This window comes from Camelus dromedarius, chromosome 11 (genome assembly GCF_036321535.1).
Source record: "Camelus dromedarius isolate mCamDro1 chromosome 11, mCamDro1.pat, whole genome shotgun sequence".
In the NCBI taxonomy this organism is placed as follows: domain Eukaryota; kingdom Metazoa; phylum Chordata; class Mammalia; order Artiodactyla; family Camelidae; genus Camelus; species Camelus dromedarius.
In genome coordinates, this window is record NC_087446.1 from 8,823,415 (window position 1) to 8,848,505 (window position 25,091).

General features: G+C 53.6%; 1 protein-coding gene across 1 annotated transcript in view; it reads right to left on the reverse strand.

Moving 5' to 3' along the window:
- Positions 1-7,137: 7,137 nt before the first annotated feature.
- POLR2F (RNA polymerase II, I and III subunit F) overlaps positions 7,138-25,091 on the reverse strand; it is a 69,099-nt gene continuing 51,145 nt past the window's right edge. Inside the window, exon 4 of the mRNA XM_064491450.1 lies at positions 7,138-7,783. Within this exon, the coding sequence (XP_064347520.1) occupies positions 7,672-7,783 (112 nt within the window). The 3' untranslated portion in view covers positions 7,138-7,671. The remainder of the gene's footprint in view (positions 7,784-25,091) is intronic.

Below are 25,091 nucleotides of genomic sequence, written 5' to 3' on the forward strand. Positions count from 1 at the left end.
GGGGACACAGGCAGCGAGGGCAATGACAGGCATGATGAGGCCACCACCAAATGCTGGCCGGACCACAGGAAGAACTACTCGCTGGCCCACTCCCCCTGCTCTAGTCCGTCCAGGCAGGCAGGTGACCCAACCAGGACACTGAAAGCTGTATGACCCCAGGCAAGTCCCAGCTGCTCTCTGGACGTAGGTTCCCTCCTAGTTTCCAACCCTGGGGCTCCTAGCCTCAGATTCAATCAAGAAAAGCTTACCCCCCTCAACCCCGTATTCCTGGGGAAGTGCTGCCACCCAGTGGCCATTGGGAGAAAAACCTTCTGGGGCACCAGAGTTCCCTACCTTTTCCACTCCTGTCACTGTCACTGCCCCGCCTAGCTCAGGGCTTGCTGGGGAGACCACGAGTCTTTGTGGTCTGTAGGCGATGAGTGAGGCTGCTTTCATGCCTGCGGAGCTGTGCCTGACGTGCCCATCCCTCAGTGCTGCCCTGGCACGAGGCCTGACTCCTCACTGACTCACTGCTGGCATCACAGGCCCCTGTAAAGGTCAAGGAACCAGGGGTGGGTGGGTGGGTGGAATTCAGTTCAATTCATCATCAGCATAGAGATTTAGAGCATGAGTTTTAAAAGCAAACAGATAATAGCAGTAATACTAGCAGCCAACATGTAGTGAGCATTTCAACATCAGGGGACTAGAAAAGCGAGGTCCCGCCCTGCCAGAGCTCACGGGAGTGGGAGAGGCAGGCACTGACCCATTAACATCCTCCACTTCAGAGCATTTGGAAAGGCCCCCAAATAAAAGGGGAGCCCAGTGGGAAGAGGCATGGCCGCAGACTCATGGGAGCTATTGGGTGGACTGGACAGAGCACTGGCTCCGTGGCAGCTGTGTGACCCTGGAAACCTCCCTTGGCCTCTCTGAGCTTTGGTCTCTGTGGGTAAAATGGGTATCCTAAGAGCCCGAGAATTGATTTTAAATTTAAGTCAGACCTCTACCCTCCCTGCCCAAACCCCTCCAACATCTTCCCTGCACACGCAGGATAACCCCCAGGTCCTGACCTACAGATCGGGGCCCGGCTGCTCCTCCAGCGCATGGCCCCACCCTTCCTCCCTGTCCACATTCTGTTCCAGGGCCTCTGGCCTTTTGCTGTTCCTGGAACACACTGAAATGTTTCCACCTCACGGCCTTTACTCTTATAGCTCCCTCTGCCTGGAACGTTTTCCCACAGGTATGCTCACTCCCTCACTTCATCCATCTCTACTTACATGTCACTTCTCCAGGAAGTCCTCTGTGAGCACCAGCAAAAAATATAGCCCTTGGCTAATCTCCTTCAGAACATCCGCTCATCTCCCGCCTGACAGTCTGGGGTCACACATTTGTTTGTTGGCGTGTTCACCAGCTTCTTTATCTCTCCAAACTGCAAGTTCCCTGAGGGCAGGAACCTGGCCTGTTTAAGTCACACCTCTATTGCCAAGCCCTGGCATGGTGCCTGGCACGTAGTACATCCAATGCATATCTGATGAATGAATGAATAACTGTCACCGGGAGCAGGAGCCCAGAGACCAGGCAGTGGTCAGAGATGGTGGAGGCCTTCAATTTCAGAATCAGGACCCCTGACTCTACCAGCCTGGCACTGGGGAGCCACAGGAGACTAGCAAAAGCGGGACAGAGCAGTCAGATCGATGTGTTGGCTGGAGCACACAGGCTACAACTGAGGGAGCCAGAGAAGCCTGGCATACAGGTGGGGGCATTGCCTCCCCCTCCCCCAAGTCCAAAGCAAGGTGGGGAAGCAGGGCTCAAGGGCTGTCCGACTGGGAAGCTGGGCTGGGGAGGCAGAAAGGAGCCCTGTTCTGGTGGGGGCCAGATCTCCCCAGGGATAGGGAAGCCTCTCCCACTGGGGCAGCAGCGGTGAGGAGGGGGATTAGCATCGCTCTAAGGCATTTGCATCCTTCCAGAAACCCATTCCTAGCTTTGATGGAGACACACTCATTACGTGGGTAGCTCCCTTCTATCTTCTCAACTGCCTCCTCCAGTCTGCTGCCTCCGGCTAGAGGTGGGATGTGGGCTTCCATGGGGCCCCGAGTTCCCCCAGCCACCCCAAAGTGGCTCTATTCCTGGCTCTGCTTGGCATGTAATGGGCTGACCCCTGACCTTCCCTCCTCCCCACCCCCACCTAGTGCTCTGCCCCCTGGGTTAGGTCAGTGATGAAAGCCGACGGGAGCCTGGGGGGTGGAGGGAGATGGACAGAGCCTGATTGTTCCCCACCCCTGGCAGCACCACCATGCTGGCTGTGGAGATTGATTTTTGCTCTCTTTCTGTTTCCTTTTCTCTCGCTCCCCCTCTTTGTCATTCTCTCTCTTTCTCCAAGTCAGGGGTTCTCCAACTCAAGTGGGAAGTTAATAACCATGCAGATACTACGACACCCCAGAGATTATGAATCAACAGGTCCAGCTTCGGGGCCCACAGTTCAGACATGGGGCTGGGAGGCCGGGTGGGACCCCTCTTTGGAAAGAGCCTGGGACCAGAGCCAGAAGACCTTGAGCCTCTCTGGCCCTCTTTGAGCTCCACCAAGTGTGAAACGGCATCTTGGAATGCTAAGGGCAAAGCCAGATCCACAGGAAGGCATAAGGATGACATGTGATGCAGCTGTGACATGCCTTCTCCCTGCCCCCACAATCTGCCACATACCCGCCCTCAGTATCCATATGCGTCAGGTCTGTGTCAGGCTCTCTGTTCTGTTCCATCAGCCTAGCTGTCCATCTTGCACCAGTAAATACCATGCCAACCAGATTACTAGAGCTTTATAAGAAGTATTGCTAACTGGCAGGGCAGGATCCCTACTTTATTTTTTAGGAGTGTTTCAGCTATTCTTAATGCTTTGCCCTTTCTTAGTGCTTTTAGGATCAGCTTGACAAGCTCCACCAAAACCCTGTGGGGTTTGATCAGGACTGAATTGAATCTAGACGTTAATTTGGGAAGAGCTGACATCTTTATGATATTGAATCTCCTTACGAAAGTGAATGGCTGTCTCTCTGCATTTATTTCAGTCTCTTTCTTTTGCTTTTTCAAATGTACCAAATTAGAGAAAAGAGGAGAAGGAGGCTCTTTTCCTCAGCACCAAGCCTCACTAATTACTCCTCGTGGCTACTGCATTGTCAGCCGCGAAACTATCCACTCCCTGCCCCTCCTCCCATCCCAGCACTGGTTATTTTAAAATCTTTAGGGTTTTCTTTAATGTTTTCCAGTAATTTTTTTGGTCTTACTTTTTGTTTTCAAATAATTATAGGTTGACAGGAAGTTGCAAAAACAGTAGTTTTCCCAGCGATGACATCTTACATAACCTTCGCACTGTACCAAAACCAGGAAATTGACATCAGTACCATCCACAGACCTAGTTCAGATTTCACTAGTTTTACGTGCATTCATGTGTGTGTGTGTTTGTGTGTTGAGGGGGTGTCCATGCAATTTCATCACCTGTGCGGATTCATATAATCACAAGCACACTTAAGATACAGGACGGTCACACAAGATCCCTAGTGCTACTCATTTATGGCAACACCCATCTCCCCATCCCCTTCCCAACTCCTCCAGCCACTAATCTGTGCTCCACCAGTGTTGTCATTTTGGGAACATCACATTAATGAAGCCCACAGCACGCAGCCTATCGAGACAGGCTCTTTTCACAAAGCATAATTCCCTTGAGCTCCTTCCAGATGGTGGCACATATTGATAGTTAATTCCTTTGTACTGCCAAGTAGTATTCTGTGGTCTGGAGGTGCCAGTTTGTTTAACCATTCACTCACTGAAAGGCATTTAGGTTGTTTCCAATTTTTAACAATTACAAATAAAGCTGCGTGTACAATCATATGCATATGTAATTCTGGGTGAGCTTTTGTTTCTCTGTAATAAATGCCCAGGAGTGCGGTTACTGGGTCATATGATGAGTGAAAGTTCTGCTTTTTAAGAAACTACCAAGCTATTTTCCAGCGTGGCTGGACCTCAGTAACATTTTATGCTTTTCTCTGTAAATATTATTAGATTCAATTTTTGTTGTTACTGTAAATGGAGGATCTTTAAAGATTATATTTTGTTCACTTTGATGTTTATAAATACAATTGCCTTTTATGGATATAATTTACACACCATAAAATTCACCATTTTAAAGTGTGCATTTCAGTGTATGTTCACAAGGTTGTACAACCACCACCTCTGTCTAATTCTAGGATATTTTCATCACCCCCAAAAGAGATCTATCCACATTAGCAGTCAGTCCCCACTCCCCTTCCCCCCAGCCCCTGTGACCATCAGGCTTTTCTAGACATTTCCTATCAATGGAATCATAATTCGTGACCTTTTGTGCCTGGCTTCTTTCACTTAGCAATGTTTTCACGGTTCATCCACATACCGCGGCTGCAATTGGTTTTGGGTATTGATTTGATATAGGAATAGCCTGTATCTGTCTCTGCTAAATCTCTTTCATAGTTCTCATCATTTGCCTGTAGATTATTTTGGATTCTCTATGTAGACAATCACATCACCTGGAAATATTGCCAGTTTTGTTTTCTTTTCCAATTCTTACACTTTGTTGTTATTGTTTGTTTGTGGTTTTTAATGTCTTACTGCTTAGACATGAGGTTCTTACAGTCAAAACTACAGGTACAATGTTAAATAGAGACATGGATGAAATCAAACTTGTCCCCAGTTTTAAGGAACGTGCCTGTTGCTCCTTTAAGAACTATGTTTGTGCTGGTTTTTGTAGATAATCTTTATCAGTTGAAGGAAGTTTCTTTCTATCCCAAGTTTTATAAAACATTTTTTATCAGAAGTAGATGCTGAGATTTCTTGCCAGCGCCAAGATGATCATATGACTTTCTCTCTTAATTTATTAAAGGGAGGAATGGCTCTATAGACTTTCTCTTTTTTCTTAATTGAAGTATAGTCAATTTACAACGTTGTGTTAATTTCTGGTGCATAGATTTTCGAATGTAAAACCACCCTTTTCCAGGGTAAACTCAATTCTGTCCTGATGTACATATACTTTTTATTCATTGCTGGATTTGTTTTGCTGGTATTTTACTTAGAGTTCTTGCAATGACTGTTCCAAGCAGGACTGGTCTGTAATGTCCCTTTGAATGTCCTGAGTAAATGGACAGGAGCCATCCTCGAGGCTAAAGTGTCTCTCAGAATCTCTCTGTCCCTCCCCATACACACTGCTTTGGCTTGAGGGGTGCTCCCGGGTGGCAGAGGGCTGAGGCACCACCACCTGATCCCTGAGGCAGCTGCGGAAGATGGAGCTGGAAACTCTGGGACCTTGAGCTTCGAAAGGGACATGGAGCTATGATTCCCCAGACCAGCCAAGGGGCCGTTGCTCCTGGGCCCCTCATTGAAGAGGGAGGCTTAACAGAAATCTTCCCTTCCCTTCTCGGTGGGGAGGGGGAAAGCCCTCCAGAGGAAGTGGCTGAAAGGGGGCAGGGGGCAGGGGTTAATGGCCGCATTGTGCTCAGGGCTGACGGATGGCCTGGCTGGCTTGTCAGTGGCAGTGGCCCAGCCTCAGCAGCCCCAGGGAGATCCCGCCCCTCCCAGTCATCCTCTGGGGGATGGGGCCCTGCTGGCCTTTGATAGCCACTGGGGGGCCGCCCTCCCTGCTGCAGGGACACCAGGCCAGCCTCTTTGGTGGGGTCTGGTCTTCTGAGGCCCTGAATGCAGCCCTCCACCCCCTTCCCCGTCCCCTACCACCAGGCACTGCAGGTGGCCACAGTGGGTGACCTTCCGAGGGCACAGTCGGCCCTGTGTCCCACCTGATCCCAGGCACCCCTGCCAACCCTGCCCGTCGTGTGGACCACTGGGTCTCAGAAGGGATCTGGTGAAACCCAATTCCCCCCAATTTGGGACAAGGAAACCGACTATGAGTTTTCAAGGCTCCCTTAGGAGCAGGAGCAGGGAAACAGCCAATCCTTTGACTTCCTGCTCAAATGTGCCAGGACTGCGTCCAGCACCAATGCTGAGATGAATCAGACACAGTCCGCCCTCAAGGGGCTAGAGGCTGGCTGGGAGGGGAGTCAGCACGTGAACAGAAAAGTATAACCAAGCGCAGTAGGTGCAGCAACCTGGAGTGTTACGGGTGCCAGAAAAGGGACCATTATCCCAGCCAGGAGGTCAGGAAGGCTTCCAGGAGGAAATGATGCTGGGGTTGATTTTAAAAGGGTGAGCAGAAGTTAGACCAAAGAGGATGGGGACAGCAGGGAAAGGTATGCTGGGCAGAGGGAACAGTATCAGCAAAAGCACAGAGTAAACCTGATGTGGTTTGTGTGAGCCACAGGAGTTCACACCTGCTGAGGACGCAGGTCGGCAGGGCCCGGTTCTCCAGGACCTCATGTGCCGTGTTAGATGTTTAGATTTGGCAGTCTGGGGAAGACAAGAGCCAAGTTCTAATCCTGCCTCCATCAGACCATCCATCCTTCAGTCATTCAGCTCACTGAGCAATGACTTTGAGTCACTTCCTCTGGAACTGCCTCCCACCAGCACACCCTGCTCTGGGCTGCCTGGTCCCAGCCCGCTGTGGAAGCTGGATGAGCACAGACACACCTCTCCCTGAGATTCTCCGACAACCTGATGTCACCAGGCTGGAGCGAGTCAGAGTGTATGTAAGTTCTTCTCGGTCCTAGAATACTGAAGAGCAGCGTGAAGGCCAGAAGCTTGAGAGGGATGGTTTCAGGGTAAGTAACAGCAGGTGCAGCCCTGGATGGCCTACCAGGGATTCTTGTTACGGGGAAGAAGCAGCTCCCTCTGTGTTAGTGGGGGTTTCTGTTATTTGTAGTCAAATGCATTCCCAACTGAGTCAAGCTCCTTACCTCAAGCTGAAAAATAGAGAGTATTACACACACTCCGAGATCTTACATGTCCACATAAGATTGTCCTGAGAAATGAGACGCTTTCTTAAACTCAGGATACACTCCTTGCCTTTATTTCAAATAATTTTAAAATTTGAAAGAGTTTCTTGTGCGAATTTGGAAATACAATAAAAGACATAGCATTAAAAAATTTTAAATCCATCAAAATCCCACCACCCAGAGATAAATAAGGTTAGCATTTTTGTATGTTTTCCTTTTTCTTTATACATTTTTAAATGAAGTCAAGCTCACAGTATTCAGTTTTTCCTTTTTTGCTTTTTATTGAAGTAATATATATGCACATATATCTTGGTTTTATTAAAGCTTAAGCCAGAAGCATTTCCTGTGTCATTAACATTTTTCATAAGCATCATTTTTAGTGGCTGTGTCATATTCTGCAACAGGAAGGTGCTGTGATTTCTTTCACCAGCCCCCTACTGCTGAACACTGAGGAGCTGGCCAACTTTCACTATTCTGCGAGCTGCAGTAGACATCTTTGGGTATAAGTCTTTATTTGTACCTAGTTTGCTTTAACAAAGTGTCATACAAACGCAGCCTCCCCTTGTACCAAGGCATTCAGCAGGGACAGCCAGGACACCGTCCAGGGGTCCTGTGACCTGCAGCCGCCTGGCAGTGCCCGCAGGGTGCCTGTGGTTATACAGTGGCTCTGGGTCCTCCCTTAGAGTCGGCTGCAAATGTTTTCATCAAGGCCAACTCAGCAACTGTGTTTTTTGTTTGTTTTGTGATAAGAATACTTAACATAAGACAGACCCTCTCAGCAAATGTTTGAGTTTTAGCAGTAATTTCCCTCCTTCTGGCTCCTCCATCCCTCTGTGCATGTTTCTAATGATCTTCCTTTTATTCTTTTTGGGTCCAGGAAATCAAAGCACCAAGGTATCGTGACTCTGTCAAAAAAGAGAAGAAATGGGCTCTGAGTGGGCCTCGGAGGGCGCCTCTGGTCCTCCTGGACTCTCAGCAGACACCGGCCCCTCTTGTGGGAGGGACTGAGGTGTGAAGCTTCTGGGTGATCTGTTAACCGGGGATCTCGCTCCTTCAGGAAGAGCAACTGAGGCATTTTCCTGCCCCCATTCCTCCCCACCCTCCACCCCCAAAGTCATGTGCAGCAAGCCTCCAAAAATTGCTAATTGGGGGTTTACTGCTTCCCGAGGTGGAGAAATTTCCATCCACGATCAAGGATGTGCAGGTCCAAAGGGATGATGCACTCCTGGGAGATCTCCACCACCAGAAGGGCCCATCCACCTACAGGCCGGGTCCCCTACCAGTGTGGACCAGGTCACCAGGGAACCCGAAATGACAAACCCCAAGGATCATCCAGGTCTCAATCTCCGGACCAGTCGGGAGCACCGATGCTGCAGACAGCATCCTCCTCCAGCTTCTCGCCCAAAACGCCTCTGCCCCATGCCCAGGCTTCCCTGCACCTCTGCTCTCTTTCCTGCTCCTGAGGCTCCCCTTCCCCTCCGAGCCCTGCTTCCCCTCTACTGGCTGGGCGACTCTCTTCTCTCTTTCTCTCTCTCTGCTTTATCGACATGTAATTCACATACCACACAATTCACACATTTAAAGGACACAATGCAACGGGTTTTTTAGTTTATTTAGAGAGTCGAACAGCCATCACTACAATCATTTTAGAACATTTTCATCACCTCCCAAAAACTAAACCCTGCAACTTATTATTTATAACTTAGATGATTGATTTCTTGAATATGTGTAAGCACATTTGACTGTCCTTTATGATTGGATTACTGCATTCTGTTGATTCTTATTTTGTGGTTGGCTTTATTCCTTTGATAACTAGGTAAGTTTAAAAAGCTAAAGCTCTAAACTGTCCTTAGAAACAATGATCAGTACATATATGTAAACTAAAAAAAATTTGCAGTATATTGTATATATGTATTTACATACAAAATATTATATATGTGCAGTCAAACTATAACAATTCTACCTAATAAAACTGAAAATGAAAGAAAGAAAGAAAGAAAGAAAGAAAGAAAGAAAGAAAGAAAGAAAGAAAGAAAGAAAGCCCTGCACCCTTTAAGCCATCATCCCCCAACTCCCCAGCCCTAGGCAACCACCAATTTACTTTCTATCTCTACAGATGTATCTATTTGGACATTCCAGACTGAATTGCTCTTGCCTCAGTTTCCCCATCTATAAAATGGGGGTGGTAATGGTGCCCCATCATAGGTTTGTTGGGAGAATTTAAATAACACAAGGGCTTAGGATCTTGTCTGGCACAGAGTAAACGCTGTGTAGCATCTGCTGTCGGCACCATCTCCAGGGCTGGGGCCCCTCCGCCCACCCACATGCCTTCCCCTTGCCCTATGAGCTCATTTTGCCCTCGTCCAGATCCCCAGCCTAGACTCCAGGCCTCCCAGTCATCCCCACACAGACACACTGACAGCCTCTCAGACTCAACGTGTCCCTCCTCCCCAGGCCTACCTGTCCTGCTGTGTCCCTCACTCAGGAAATGGAATGACCTTCCACCTGGTCACCTAGGCCTGAAACCTAGGGCATCCTCAGTGCCTCCCTTCCCCATGTCCCCCCCCACCATCCGGTCCATCAGTCTGACTGTGTCTCCCACGTCGCCCTCCTCTGCCAGCTGCCATGACCTGTCTCCATCACCAGCTTAGTGGTCACCAGCGGGGCTCTGGCGTCCAGTGCAGTCTGTCCGCCAGTTACCGGCCTCAGGGCCTCGGGCAAGTCAGCGCACCTCTCTGAGCCTCAGTTTCCTGGACCCATAAAATTGTGCCTTTTCCATTCGCTGGTTTTGAGGATATACGAATAAAACATACGAAGAGCTTAAGCGCTTGATAAACGTTACTGTTGTTGTTAATATTATTCTCTCACCTGGGTGACTCCACCTCTGCTGACCCGGGTCCCTGCCTCTGTCTTGCCCACAGCACATCCTACACATGCTTCTTAGAGGCACCGGTCGTGGGGGGCTGACCGCGTGCAGAACACCGAGGCAGGCTTCCGGGGCGCTACTTCCTTTAACCATCACGACACTCCCAAGAGGCAGGGCCTGTTACCCTCATTTCACAAAGAAGGAAACTGAAGCCCAAGGTCCCACAGTTGGAGTTAACCACTGCCTCAGGTACACTGTCGGCATTTGTGTATTGATTGAAAACATTTATCCAGCCCCTACTGCGTGCCAGTCACTGAACTGGGTGCTGGGAAAACTAATAAATCAGACTGGTCTAGACCCAGCCCATATGATCTTTCTAGAACACAAATCTGACCCCTTTAAAATCCTTCAGTCACCACCCCACTGCTCTCAGGATCCAGTCTATATACCGTATCAGGGCACCTGGGTCTGCAGGAGCCCTTCCTCCTTCCCCTCTGCACCCCACACCACTCCTCCCCTCTGCCCAGCTCTTCCACCTTCCCTGCCCCCACTCTGCTCCAGCTTGGGCGTGGTGGGGCCTACTCACCCCGTCACACACCACTCACCTTCTTCCCAACCTCACCTTCCTCACCTTCTCTTTCAATTTCTTTGCCTGGTGAACTTTTACTTATCTTTCGAGGTTCCATCCCCAGTCACCCCCCCCAGGAAGCCCTCCTTCCTCAATCTCCAGCATAGTGATGAGCTCCCAGGCCACCTGTCTTGCAACACGCTGGCTCTTTACTGATTTGCCTCTCCTCCTGGACTGTGGCTCCTTAGGGCAGGCCCAGGGGCTTCCTTCTCCCTCTGTCCCCTTAGCTGCCCCCCCACATCCCATCCATCACCAAGTCTACCAATTTTACCTCTTCTCTCCATGGCCCTAAGGGCCCAGCCCAGCACGGTGGTTACAGGTGAGCGTACCTTGCTGGCACCATGCAGGTACCCCATGAGCAGTCACTTTGCTCTGTTTCATATTGCTGTAAATGCAGGGACGGCATGAGGTGATGGAATTGATGATTCCTTGGAGCACCCGAGCACAGGCTCTAGCCTCTGTGATTCCAGACAAGGGGGCCAGGGTTGCTGGGATCTGCCTAGGTCCCCTCCCTATGGTGCCAGGCCTCTCCAGAGGTGGGTGAGCAGTGGCCCTGGAGAAAGGTGACCAGAGCTGGGGTCACCTGGGTGAGCCCCAAGTCCTGGCTGGGTAGCCTCTCTGTGCCTCAATTTCTTCATCTGAAGAATGGCATCATTAGCCCATCCCCGCCTGCCTGTTGGGAGGGGGCGGGGAAGGGACAGTGGACAGAGACGGTCTCCCTGTGAGCAGACACTTCATCACCCGACTGTGCTCCTGACACTCCCACCCCAGATACATTCTGTTTCATTTTCAAAAAAAAATTCCAGGAAACTTGGTTTTAGGCGTTCTCTGGAGGTCCAGACCCATTTCAGTGTTTCCCTTGGGTTGGGCCCATCCTGAGGTCTCTTTCTCGGGGAGGATTTGCGGGGAGAGGTGCGTGGCTCGGCACAGCTGCTGCACCTGGTTGGGACACTCACCTGCTGAGCCTCAGCCTCCACTTCCGGAAGGTGGGCCGCCACTCCCAGCCGGTGACTGCTGTGCAGATGAAGCAAGATGGTGGAGGGAAGGCGGCATGTCTCGGCGCAGGGAGGTGGCCCAGGGTAGGGGCCGGAGGGTCCCCCCTCCCTGGGGACAGAAGGTACACTGAGGACATCCTGTTGCCCTCCGGCCACCTCTCTGTGGCCTCCTCAAAGCCACATGGCCGCCTGCAATATGGCGGCCGCAGCCACCAGGCCCGGTGCTCGTTCGCAGGGCGCTCAGGGAGGGAGGGCGCCATGGCCAGGCCACGGTCACTCCTGGCGGCCCCAGGGTGCAGCGCAGGGCGGGAGGCTTGGGGAGGAGGGAGTCAGGGTGGGTGGGGGGCCGGGGAAGAGCCAGAGAGAGGGGCAGGGAGGGGAACAAAAGGTCCCTTTGTGGAGCAGGCCGGGAGAAGAGGCGCGCATTACCCAATGCCCAGAAGCCATGTTGGTAACAAGAGAACCATTCTCTGCCTTGCTTGGAAAACAACTTGGAGCAGAGGGAGACAGGGAGAGATTTAACCCCATGGGCGCGGGGTGCAGGGGCCCGAGGCCACTGTGGGAGGCAGGAGGGAGCCAGGGCACGCTTAGGGGGCCTTTCGGGCCCTGAGCGAGCGATTTCCTGTCTCCCAGGCCTGCTCCGCGGTTGGAGGGACCAAAGTCCCAACATGGCTGCTTGGCCGAGGCCCAGCAGCCCTTGGACGGGGTACTGGAGCCATGGCTTCTGCTGCCTGGGCCTAGCCTGCCCTACCTCAGGGGACCCCTCTGAGTCCTGATGCTACAGCTGCAGGTCCTAGGGCAGCTCCTGGTTCCAGGGCCGCCTGGCCTCCCCTGGCCTCCCTTTGCCAGCAGGGAGCATATTTCCTCCTGAGTAAATCCCTTGCATCTTTGCATAATTTTGCTGTAAATTTTTCTTAAAATTTAATTAAGTCTCTTTCATCCCCACCCAGTTGTCTTCCCTTCCCATCTCTACCCACCAGCCCTGGGTCTCAGGCTTGTAGAGACCACATCTGTTATGAAGGCAAAAGATACCAAAAGAAGCCATCGTGCTGTGGGCACTTCACATGTACCTCAGGTCAGGACGGCTGAAGTGAGCTGTGGTCCCCGCTGCTGATGCCACTTGTTCTAAAAGCACCTAACACGGGGCCACACGTGGGAGGCACCACATGAATAAGCACAAGAAAGAGCTCCTTCCTCCCTCTCTCCCTTCCTCCCACCCACCAGTCCTTCCTTCCTTCCTTCCTCCCTTCTTCCCTTCCTTCCTCTTTTCATAAATATGGGTTGAGCCATGTACCCAGCACTGCCCCAGCTCTGGGGCTCAGTGGTGGACCAGACCACCCTGCCCTCAGAGAACGAATGTTCTCCTCTGGGAGTGAACAATAAACAAGTGAACACACAAGCTAATGGCAGGTGGCCACAAGCTTGATGATGACAAAGCAGGGTAAAGGGAGAGAGTGACAGGAGGGGTTACATTAGGAACAGTGGTCAGGGAAGGCCCCTGCAAGGATGTACCATTCCACAAAGATCTGAATGGAGAGAGGAGGAACATGTGGGCGGAGAATGTTCCAGACAGTGGGCACAGCATGTGCAAAGGCCCTGAGAGGGACTGTGCTGGGGAGTCTCAGAACATCCAGGAGACCAGAGTGGCTGGAGTGGAGCCAGCAAGGGGGTCAGATCAGGGGAAGGCTGGAGGAGCCCAGGCGAGAGGGCCCACAAGAGTTTGGAGCAGGGCTGGTGTGGTCTGGGTTCCATTTCAACAAGGATCTTCTGGCTGCCGTGTAGGTTGCCAAGGGTGAGAGCCGGAGACCTACTGGAACTTCTGTCGCAGCTTCCTAAACCCTGCATGCTCCTGTCCCTCATGCCCCTTCCCTCCAGCTTGCCTACCCTCCAAATATAGATGCAAGCCTTCTCTGACTAAGTGTTGGCCCAGCACCTTCTAGGTGCTAAGAATGGGTGCCTTGGTCTTTGGGCCAGACAGGGCCCTAAAGAGAGCCAGGTTGCCCCCAGGCACAGTCCACTGATGGTGGGCCCTAGGCACCTGAAGGGGAACCACTGGAGGGTGAGCCTTTCCTGGTTGAAGAAAAAGCCTCTCCTTTGGGCAGTTTTTAAAGCTTCACAAAGGGCTCTCAGGACACTATCCACCCCCAGCCCCACTGTGTTGTGACATCAGCAAATGGCCCAGCAAAGCAAGGGCTTGGCCCCCTGCCAACTCAGGCAGGTCCCTGGCCTCCCAGAGCCTCAGTTTCCTCTTGTGTAACACCACATGCTCCTCGCAGGTTCGGTGGGTACAGCTCAATCCTCGGGGGCCAGTGTGGCTCACAGTCACCAGCTTGGGAGAGGCAGCGCCTCCCAGCCCCTCAAGCCAGGGTCTTCCCTGCACCTCTGCGTGTTCCTGATGCACCTGTGGGGCCTCCGCTCAGCCCCTGTCAAGTGCCTGGAGCTGGGAGGGGGCAGTTTCTACAGAAATTAGTGACAGTATCAGGGGAGCTTCAGATGGCAGAAGGGCCAGTGGGTAGGAGAGGGAGGCTGCAAGGCCCAGAAGGACAAAAGAGGGCAGACTTGGGGATTCTAACTGAACAGAAAGGGAACATGCCCCTTTTGGACCCCAGCCCTGGGCTAGGCACCATGGGACAGGTGAGAGAGACCCTTGTAATCCTGTCTGCCCCCAATTGACTTGCTGTAGGCAGCCTTGGCCTCTCCAGCCTCTGCATCCCCATTTGTCAAATGAGCCCCAGAGAGTGGTAGCAAGGATCAGACAAGGTGGAAGGTGGGCATGCGCTGAGGTGGGCGGAAAGCCGGCAGGGAGGCTGCTAGTGGCGATGGTTAATGGTCACTGGGCTCCTGCGGGGTTCCAGGCCCATGAACCATTTACAAGATGATCTAACACCATGGATCTGAACAACAGGCAGTGCTGCAGAGGAGAGCGGGAAAACCAGAGCAGGAGAGTGAGGGAGAAGGGTAGGGAGGGGGGTGGCCATGGTGGGGGGCAGGGAAGTCTTCCTGGAGGAAGCGAGTTGTAGCTGCACATATTATGGGAGATGGGTAGGGTCTGCATCAGCCAGGAGGCCCAGGAGGGAGGCGGAAGGACTAGCACAAGCAAAGGCACAGAGGGGGGAGTCAGACTTTCGAGCAGGAAAGATGTCGGCAGCACCCTGGCTGGCAAGGTGGGGTGGGGAGGCTGGGGTGGGATCCTGGAAAGCCCCAGCTTCTCCTAGGCCAGGGCTCCAAGTCTCACCTCCACCCCTTCCAGCCTGAGCTTAAAGCTCTTGGCTTCCACCTCCAGCCTTGGCTCAAGCCCTGCCCTCCCTGTGAGAACTCTCCCTGTGTTTTTGCTGGTGGATTCTGACCCACTGTCCACAGCTATGAGGCACAACCCCCCTAGGAAGCCCTCTCTGAACTCTAAGCCAGGTTGAGAATCCCTCCCCTGGGAATAGTTCTTTCCATCCCAATGGGAAGGAACAATTACTATACCCATTTTACAGAGGAGGCAACTGAGGCTCTGAGAGGTGTCATCATTGTCCAGGGGTGCACGACTGGTATCAAAGCTGGGGTTCTAACGTAAAGGCCTGGCTCCTTTGAGCTCTTATGTTCCCTTCCCCACCCAACCCTGGGCCAGGCACCCCTTTCTCTCTAGATCCAGCATCTAAGTCCAGAGAAGGGCTGAAATTCAACTGCCACCACACAGCCAGGAGGTGGCGGAACGGATTTGAAACTGTAAGTGGCTGACCGCACTCCTCTGCAACCGGTCTGAGAAGGTGGAAACAGGCCCAGGACACAGGGGTGAGGGAAGGGGGAGAGGCCAGGCCTGGGGCCAGTCACCTGAGTGCGCACAGCCCTGGAAGGCAGGAAGAACAACCAGTGAGGACATGAGCCCAGCGTGGCCAGGCTGCCGCAGTCCGGACGGATGGCTCGTGGTAGGGCAGCAGGGGGAGAGGGGACTGGCCATGGAGCTGAGAGGGCCAGCTGGAGAGGTCAGAGGGGAACCGGGAGGACTGGGGTCCTGGGTGCCCAGCCCTGGGGCTGTGCTGCGTGGGGTCAGGCGGTGGTCACGGGCATGCGCCATCTAAGGGTTGGGCCCAGTGCAGAGAGCACTGGAGATGGTACAGGTCATGCGGGAAGTCACCCAGCACGGGCCCGGTGCCCCGGCCCGCGTCACACTCTCACCAGGACGGAAGCCTCGAGGCCTTTCCACGCGGCACTGTCGTCAATCAGGGCAGTCACATGGGGGGCGGGCTGCGTGGCCATGGTGCCTTCCGGCCTCCCCGCCTCCTCCCCACCCCTGGGGATCCTGCCACCGCTCTTGGAAAACAACTGAGGAAATCAAGTGGAAACACAAATCCGCCCCCCAGTCCCTCCTGCTCCCTCGGGCCAGACCCCCGCCCCCAGCGCACCCCAGAAGGGGGTTCAGCTGCAGAGGCCATGCCAGCCCAGCAGGGTTTGCCTTGGCGAGACCCAGTGGGCATTGTCCTCGGTCCCAGCAGCTGGGCCTGTTGCCCCATCTAATCCCACAGAACCAGCTCCTCCCCAGGAGGACCTGGGGCACCCAAGCTTGAGCCACCTCTCTTCTCTCTTTTCCCTGAAACTTCTAGACTCTGGGATCCAGGGCCAGGGAAATTCCAGGCCTGGCTCTGCCAAGTTCTAGCTGATCACCCTGGGCAAGCCCCTTCCACTCTATAAGCCTCGGCTTTCTCATCTGTGAAATGGGAGCAACAAGCCCTGCCCAGTCCTACCTCACAGACTGGAAAGAAAGATACAAACTGAGGGAAGGACAGTGCTGTGTAAACTGTAAAGTGCTCGGCCCACAGATTGTCACTTTGACTTTTTTTACAGAGAGGAGTTGCCTCCCAGTTTGGGGATGTCAGCTCCCCTTAGGGAGCATGAATGGAGAAAAGGGGTCCCTGAGGTTGTTCACCCCTGAGCATCAGGGAGGCCTTCCCTAGCCCACCTGGTCCCTCTCAGCACCAGCCACCCTGTACACCTCCGAGTTCCTCTGCCCACTCCAAGGACAGGCTGCTTGCCTCAGCTGAAACATCATTTTCCAACAGAACTCCTCATCCTTCAAGACCTAGCTCAGCGCTGGACCTAACAAAGAACAGAGGCAACAGATGTGAACATGTGTGTGATCACCTGGAGAGCTGGCTCAGGAGATGACCCGTAGCAACAGGGAAGGGTCAAAGTTTACTGTGTGCACCCCCAGGCTCCACCCAGGGCCCCTCCTCTTCCCCTAAGACTGAGATCCCTGTCTCCCCTGGGCCCACTCAGCCCAAGGGAGCAGTCCGGCTCCTTGCTGACAGATTCAAGCTAATCCCCTGCCAGGTAACAGCGGTGCATTCCTAGGAGGAGCCTAATGGTGGAATTTCAGGAGCTCTGCTGGGTGTGATGGAAGGTGAGGGGATACTGGGCAGTTAGAAAGTGGACAAAATCATCCTGACTTCAGACAGAGGGGACTAGACGACCAGGGAGGGGACAGCGGATGTGAGCAGCATTTTGAAGGAAAAACTGTCGTGGCTGATGAGGAGCTGTGGGGTGGATGAAGGGGCGGATGAGTCAAAAATGACTCTGAAGTTTCACGCCCGGGTCACTGGAGAACAGTGGAGCCATTGATGGGGCGGGAAAGCGGGGTGGGGGCTGCTTTGGGGGCAGGATGGTGCCTCGGGTTTGGGACATAGACTCACAGCATTTGGAGCTGGACGCAACCTCAGAGGTCATCCAGGTCACACACGAGGAAACAGGCTCCAGGAGAAGCAGCCACTTGGCCGGGACACCACATAGTTTGATGTCAGGGCTGAGGCTGGAGACCTGGCCTGGGTCAGTCCTGGAGGCGAATCAGACCCAGTCCCCTTCCTCAGGAGAGTCAGGCATAGCCACAATTACCACGTGGTCAAACAGGTACCCACAGGGCAATGTGGGGACGCAGATGGCCGAGCCTACTTTGAGGGAAGTGAGGGGAGGGAGAGCCACCAAGGAATCACCGTTACCAGAAGTATCACATTAATCAGAAGTAGGGCCCCCTGCACCACACGCATCTCGTGTAATCCTCGCAACCATCCTACAAACTATGTAGATCATTGTCCCCATTTTACAGATGAGGGTGAGAAAAACTAAGCGGGCTGTCTCACAGGTCTGATGATGCCCAAACTCGTGCTTTTCAGCCCTGCTCTTTGGAAGAGCTGTGCTGGAACTGAGGCCTGACAGATGAGTAGGAGTTTTCTAAGCAACAGGGAGGAAGGGGGCAGCACCAGGCAGAGGGACCAACATGTATCAAGGCCCAGCAGCCCACCCTTCCACTGGCAGAGTTTGAGGTGTTGGTCTGTAATCGACTTCAAACCTCTTGCCCAGGGCATCCTCCCCTGACCCTCCCCACCCCCATCCCCAGGTCCTTCACTTCACAGGACCCCACCTGCCCCACCCCCTACCGGTCATCTGATAGAATTGCCAGGTGAATGAACTAGGGGTGGGTGGGGGTGGGTGGGGGTGCGTGGGAGTGGGTGGGCCTGTGCCCCATCCCCAGGGCACCGTTGCCCATACTCCCGGGGCCTTCTCAGCCCAATGTTGCCCCATCCCCTCTTTCCCACAGCACCATCTTCTCATCCCAGGAGTGATCCTGCAAAGTGAGTCAGCCCGAAGAGGGAGAGGTTGGCCTGAGTCACCCAGCCCGTGAGCAGCTGAGCTAAGGCTCAAAGCCACAGGGCCTGGTCTCAGTCTGTGGGGGAGCTCCCTGAGCTGGGACAAACCACGGAGTGGTCCCTCTCTTACTTCTCCGTCCTTGGGCTCCCATACGTGCGGTCACCGTGGGAGTGAACCAGGAGAGAAAGAAGGCTGAGCGCTGGAACCACAGCTTAAAACTCAGGATGCAGTAGTAGTGCTGGCGTCAGCTCATACCAGCTCATGAGAGCCAATTACTAAATCTGGAATTTTCCAAGCCTGCTGATGTCACCTTGGAGGCTTGAAACTGGCCCTGGTGGGAGTGCTTACATTGTGAACATTAGCAATCTGTCCCTCTATGGCCAGCCCCCCATCCCTGACGGAGCTGGTTGTTAAGCACTTGCCAGCACACCGCTGTCCAGGAGCCCCACCTCCCGGCTCCCCTGGAGGCTTCTGGGTTCTCTCAAGCTCCCAGCCCAGTCTTGGACTTTTGGGGGAGTTACTCTTGCTCTAAATCCATTGGCATCTCCTGCTTGCCACAGATGAAAGCCCCAATTCCCCCTCTGGGCTGTCCAGTCCCAGCATCAGCCAATCTTTCCTGCTGCGTCTTCACCTGCCCCCTTCCTGCCCTTGTGCTCCAGCTACACAAAACCAGACGACGCTTACTGAATAAGCCCTAGCTTTTCAGCAGCCACGCCTTTGCTCATACTGTTCCCTTCTCCTGAAACACCCTTCCCTCATCTCTGCCTCTTGAAATCCTCCACACTCTGTAAGGTTTATTCATAACTGGTGATCAATAAACATTCTTTGACTGAACAGAAAGGGGATGAATTGAAGCCTCTGCAACCAGGATTGAAATGGGGTCTTGGCTGAGCCTGGGGCTCTGGGAAACCATGGATCCATTCCCCTGCCTCAGGACCGAGACACACCAAAACCCTCCTGCCGTCCCCAGCCTGCTGGTGGCCTCTGAGGGAATGGGGTGTTAATGGAGGACAGACTGGTCTCTGCCCTCAGGGGTGGCAAAAACAGGAATCAACTTAAACCACCCAGGTTACCTGGAAATTAATCCCTTCATTCACCGTTCAGCCTTTTGAACTCCTCTTCATCCTTCAAAGCCCAACCCAGATGCTACCTCTGCCAAGAGGTCTTGCCCAGATCATAGTCCTCCATTACCCCCTTGCCCCTCTGCCTTGAGCTTGCTTTGATGGTCACACTCATGGCACTAAGTAGTGCTTATCTGTCTGTGTCCATTTTCCCACTAGACCACAGCTAACTGAGGCATGACAGGCCCTTTTGTAAGGGTGAGCCCTCAGCCTGGTGCCCCACAGGCTTAGGAACACCTTGTTGAACTGACTCCATCACTGTCTTGGGCATGTCCCCTCTTCCCCTTGGGCCTTGATTTCTGCCCTATATGAACTAGACTTGAACTAGGTAATGTCCAAGAACCTACCTCTTATACCCTAGGATTCTGTGAATGTATACATATACCCTCCCACTCCTCCTCAGTCTCTAACCTTCCAGTCTCCTTCCCCAAGTTCCCCGTGGGTGACACCCCTTCCTCAGCTGGCTTCGCCTCCCCTCAACACACTGTGGCAGACCACACCACTTATGCCTCAGATCCCTGGACTCCATTTTCTGGATGCTCTTTTCTCTCAGACTTGGGGTTCCTCTGAAAGGGCAGAGGCCTTGTCCACCCGCCCCTGCCCCACCCACAGGCCAGGCACACAGTCAGCATCCATAAGTGCCTGTCAGTCTGCTGTGATGGAGAAGCTGGGACTTGCAGGGCCTTTGGCGAGTCTCAGCGCCACTGTTCAGACAGGCCTGGAGCTGCCTGCCCCTCAGAGCCAGGCTCCCCCTCAAGCCCGCAGGGCAAACAGCCACATCCCGCTCTCTGCCTGTTTTGCTCTGACCCTCAGAGGGTGTGTTTGTGGGAGTGTGCAGGGGCAGATGGCAGGCCCTTCATCTCCATCCCACGCGGAGGACTCGGGTGGCCGTGGAGCCACTGTCCCCTCCCACTCTCTGCCCTCTACTCACCTCCTGAGCACACCCAGAGCCAGAGGCAAGAGCACGCACACACACACACGAGTCATGAAGGCACAGATCAGTTACCCTGCACTGACATTTGGAACATTGGGAGTTGTCAGTCGTGCCATTGGACATTTTGACCATGGTGGGGACCATGTGGGATTGTTACAAGGGGCTCTGCTGGTCCTGAAATCCAAGTACCAGAGGCCGTCCCTGCCCCTGAGGCAGCGCTGTGCAGCAGGAAAGAAGCAGCCTGGCCTCCCATCCTGGCCCTGCCTCTTTGTCTAAGTCCCCAAGCCCCTCATGGTTCCCAAGAGGCGACCTCCTGCAGCCAAACCTCAATGTCTAGCCATCTCTCACAGGTACACGGGGCAGAGTCAGGGCCCAAGGATGGAGCAAACAGAGCTTGCCGCAGGATGAGGGAAGAACTCAGAGAAGCCAGTCCATCCCGGAAGGCTCCAGGGAGCGGTGGCTCTCAGGCAATGCAGATGTAATGGCTTGCAGCCCAGACTCTGATGCCTCTTCCCCTGGGAGCTGGTTGATCTTCAGCAAAATCCCAACTGCTCCGTATCTCAGTTTCCCCATCTGTAGAACAGTGATGTGTCATAGCTCCTACCTTATAAAGCTGTTGCAGCTGAATAAGTTAACAGATGTGCCCGCAGTGTCTGGCAGGCAGTAGCTGCTCAGTAAACATTAGCCCTGCTATTAGAAATATAGAGGAGGGGCGCCCAGCCCTCCTTGCTCCCTTCCTGGGCACAGCCCTGGTGCTAGGTGCTGGGAAGACACCCAGGGCCCTGACCTCGATGAGCTCGTGAAGATGGGGGAGGGTGCAGACAGGTTGAGAGCAGCTCACAGCCCTCTGTGTGTCTGTGCCAGGGGGACAGACGAGGACAGCTGAGGAGCCAGTCCTGATGGAGGAAGGTCAGGGGCCAAGAGCAGAGGTGGAGCTTCAGAACAGAGGAGAGTGAGAGGAGGGAGTTCCAGATGAAAGGAATGGCCTGAGCAAAGGTGCAGATGGTGAACTGTGGTCAGGGAGGGCGTGCTGCAGAGTCCACCAGCTTCGGGACCATCAGCACCAGCAAGGGAGGCTGTCCTTGACCCTGTGCCCCTTTGTGTACAAGGCCTCCCTCCCCACGCAGGACGACACGCCTATTTCTCATGCCTCTGCACGTTTGCTCATGAAGCCCCCTCCATAGATGCACCTCCTCTAAGCAGTGCTGGAACTTAGCTCGATTTACTGTAATCTTCGGGGTCTCTTTATCCCTCCAGGACAGGAGCACCCGAGACCTGCCCATGGTGGCCACTCAGTAGAGATTAGTTGAATGAATGAATGAATGAATGAATGAATGAACGAATGAAAAAATGAACAAAGGCAGTGACTGCCACTTGCCCCCTACACACTGGTGATTCACCTGATGACAGACACCATCACGTACCCTGTGACCACATGGCACAAGCCGCAGGAACACAGACACACACCCCGCCAGGCCGTCACCACCCCAGCGAGCCACGTGGAAAGCTGCTCTCTCCCCACATGCCCCCTCCCCATCCATCCTCCCACCCACGCACACTTTCCCTCTCGCCTGGGGCAGCTGGTGGGAGGGTGGGGGCTGGGGTGGGGCAGGGCCAGAGGGGCCTCAGAGGCAGTGGGGGCAGAGGGCTGGGGGAGGCTGGGAAAGTCCAGGCTCTCTTCTGGGGGGCGGTGAGCGGTGTGGTGGGGCGCTCGCAGGGATGAGGGAGGGAGGAGGGTCTCGGCCCGGTACAGCTGCGGTCCCCTCCCCAGCAGCCTGCCCGGGTGCAGAAAGGCCTCTTTGTTCTCCGCCTTTAAAGGGTAAGAGAAACACTTATGCATGGCAAATTAGCCCAAAAATGTATTTCTCTAAAACACCCAATTGTCTCACCAGGCCTGCAGCTGCAGGGAAGTTCCAGGGAGCCGGGGGAGGGGGCGTATTTGGGGTGACCCTGAGGGACAGGGAGAGGTGGTGGGGAGAGAGGGGCCATCTCTCCTTCCCGTCTCTGCTCTCAGACTCCCACAGTCGCAGAAGGGCACAGCTGGGGAGGGCCCTAGGATCAGCGAAACAACCCCCAGCAATACAGAGAAGGAAACTGAGGCCCAGGGAGGTAGCTGGTGGCAGAGAGAGGGCTGATCCCAGGTCCCTTGGACTCTCCTCTGTACCCACTGCCTTGTCCATGCTGGAAGGGAAGGGGCCCCAGGTTCCCAAGGTCAACCAATCCAGCTGTCCTGGGCACGCAGGGGAAAGAAAGAAACCAGGTGGCTTTGCTCATAAGCTGCGCACTTGGGGCTTCGGTGCCCAGGAGGATGGCCAAGGGCACCGACCAAGGTGGCCTCCTCTCCAGCCTGGTACATCTGAAGGTCAGCATGCATGGGGTGATGGGGGATTCGGGCAGTGGCACCTGAGGGGAGTCCTCCACCAAAGCCTTCCCGGAAGCAGGCAGGAGAGCCCTCTTCGGCAGGAAGGGAACCATCACATGTAGGGAGAAGGCTCAGGATCCTACACTGTGCCTCCAGTCAAGGCACATTCTCCAGGAGCCTGCTCTGCACAGGCCCCGGGAGCATCTGGGCTCCCAAAGGTGAATCAGAGACAGCCCTGTCCCCAGGGAGCTCCGAGCCCCATGGGGGGAGACAGATGAGTAAACAAACAACAATCTTGAAAGAAAGAGTCTCATGGGGAGGTGAAGTCCAACTGAACGACGCAAACATGATGGACCAGGATTTGGGGGTAGGGGCAGGGTTTCCCAAGAATGGCCCGAGGGTTGGGCCCTGAAAGGTGAGTCTGCGAGTGGAAGGAGGGACATTCCGGGCAGAGGAACACAACGTGGCTCCTAAGACCCCCCCTTGACATCAGAATTCAGAGTCATTGATTTAAGATAATTTACTGAGCATCTTTAGAGTTCCAGCCCATGTAGGAGATACAAGAGAAGGAGACAGCATGGTTCTGACCATGGAGGGGAGGTCTTGCCAACTTGATGAAGTGAGCTTATGACAGAGAAAAACCCCTGAGCTGGCCATGAACACTGCTAAGAGGACGCAGAGTCAGGGCCCAGCAGCTCCTGCAAGGACATCAGCTCCCCAGCTGTTTGCGCATCTGTACGCTCCGGCGACTTAACCACCCAGGGAGACTGTCATGAGGAGGCCTGGAAAGGGCAGACCCATTGACTGACACCTCATAGATTTCAGTAATAGTTCTGGCCCCCACCCCAGAGAAGTCTGGAAATGAGAGAGATGGGGAAAAGTGGGGGAGGGGAGATTGTGTGTGTGTGTGAGTGTTGTGTTCATGTGTGTACGTGGATGAGAGTGTGTGTGTGTGTGACCACATGCATGTGTAGGTGTGGGAGTGAGAGGGTATTGTGATGAGTGTGTGCATGCGTGTGAGAGGGTGAGTTGTGCACGTGCATGTGTGGGTGCTGTGGTTGTGTGCAAGTGCACATCTGTGTATGGGTGTGAGTGCACACCAATGAGCTTGGGTGGGAACAGTGAGTGTGCATGCAGGCGTGTCTGCGGAGATGGGATCACATCCAGGATGCTTCCTGGGAAAGGGCACTAAGACTGAAAAGCGTGAAGAGGCCAAGCAGACGGAGCAGGTCCACTCAAAGCGGCGGGAAGGACCACAGAGGAGACCAGACCCTTTGGGCAGGCGAGAGGTCGGGGACACCACGGAGAAGGGAGAAACCTGCTGTGGGGCGGAGGCCTCTTCCTCGCCGGGTCTTCCCTGTTCCAGGAGGCACCAGCAGTTGAGCCTGACCTCAAGAGTGGGGTGAGTCTTACCTAGGCCCCCCTCCCTCACTTACCCAAGAATCTTCCTGGCTCCCTCTTCCCTCCAGGAGAAATCTGGGTCCCTCAGCATATCAGACCATGCCCTCAAAGGTCTGGGCCCTGTCCCACTCTCCCCATCTGTCTCCTCCACATCCTACCCTTCAGCCAGGTGGCTTCACCTGCGCAGACACACCAGCCTCCCTCCATCCTCTGAGCTTTGGCCTCCCCACACTGTCTGCCTGAGGAATCCCGAGTCAGCCACCAAATTCTGGTCTTCCCCCATTTGTCCTTTCCCTGCCTTCCTGCACCCTCATAACACTGTCCTGTGCTTCCACGTACATCTGTGACCATCCTCAAAGCATGCTGTAATTTACAAAACTGTGATCACTGGACCCACAACCACGGGGAAAACCTGTCAAAGGAGCTTCTCTGTACAAGGCACCAAGGAATTGAAAGCAGGGACTTGAACAGGTATTTGTACACCTGTGTTCACAGCAGCATTATTCGCAATTCAGAATTATTCACAATTATTCACATTTCATCCACAAAGATGGAAACCACCCAAGTGTCCATTAACAGAGGAATGGATAAACAAACTGCGCTACATACATACAATGGAGTATCATCCCGTCTTAAAAAGGAAGGAAATCCTGATACATGCTACAACGTGGGTGAACCTTGAAGACAACGATGCTACTAAGTGAAAGAAGTCAGACACAAAAGGAAAAATAGTGCTAGATTCCACTCCTATAAGATACTTAGAATGGTCAAATCATAGAGACAGAAAATAGAACAGTGGTTATCCGGGGCTGTGGGGTGAGGGGAAAATGAGGAGGTATTGTCTAATGGATAGGGTTTCCATCTGGAAGATGAAAAAGTGCTGGAGAGGGATGGTGGTGATGGTTGTGCAACGTCGTGAATGTACTTAATGGCTCTGAACTGTACAGTTAAAAATGGTTAACATGGCAAATTTCATGGCATGTGTAATTTACCACTGGGGGGAAAAAGATACCAGGCACAGACAGTTTTTTGAGGAAGTTCTTTTTAGATTTTAAGAAACAGTTTCTTTCTGTGTAGCCTGTTCGGAATAATCGAAAAAGATGAACATCACCGAACCCCTTCAGGCAGATGTCGTATCTCCTTCTCTTTGGGGACACAGCATAGGGTGGTGGTGGGACAGTGTGTTGTGTGAAGTGTGTTGCTGACCAATGGCTCCTATGACTAGATTCCCTCAGACCCTCCCGGATAACCATCCTTCCCTCTCCACACCCCCATTTCA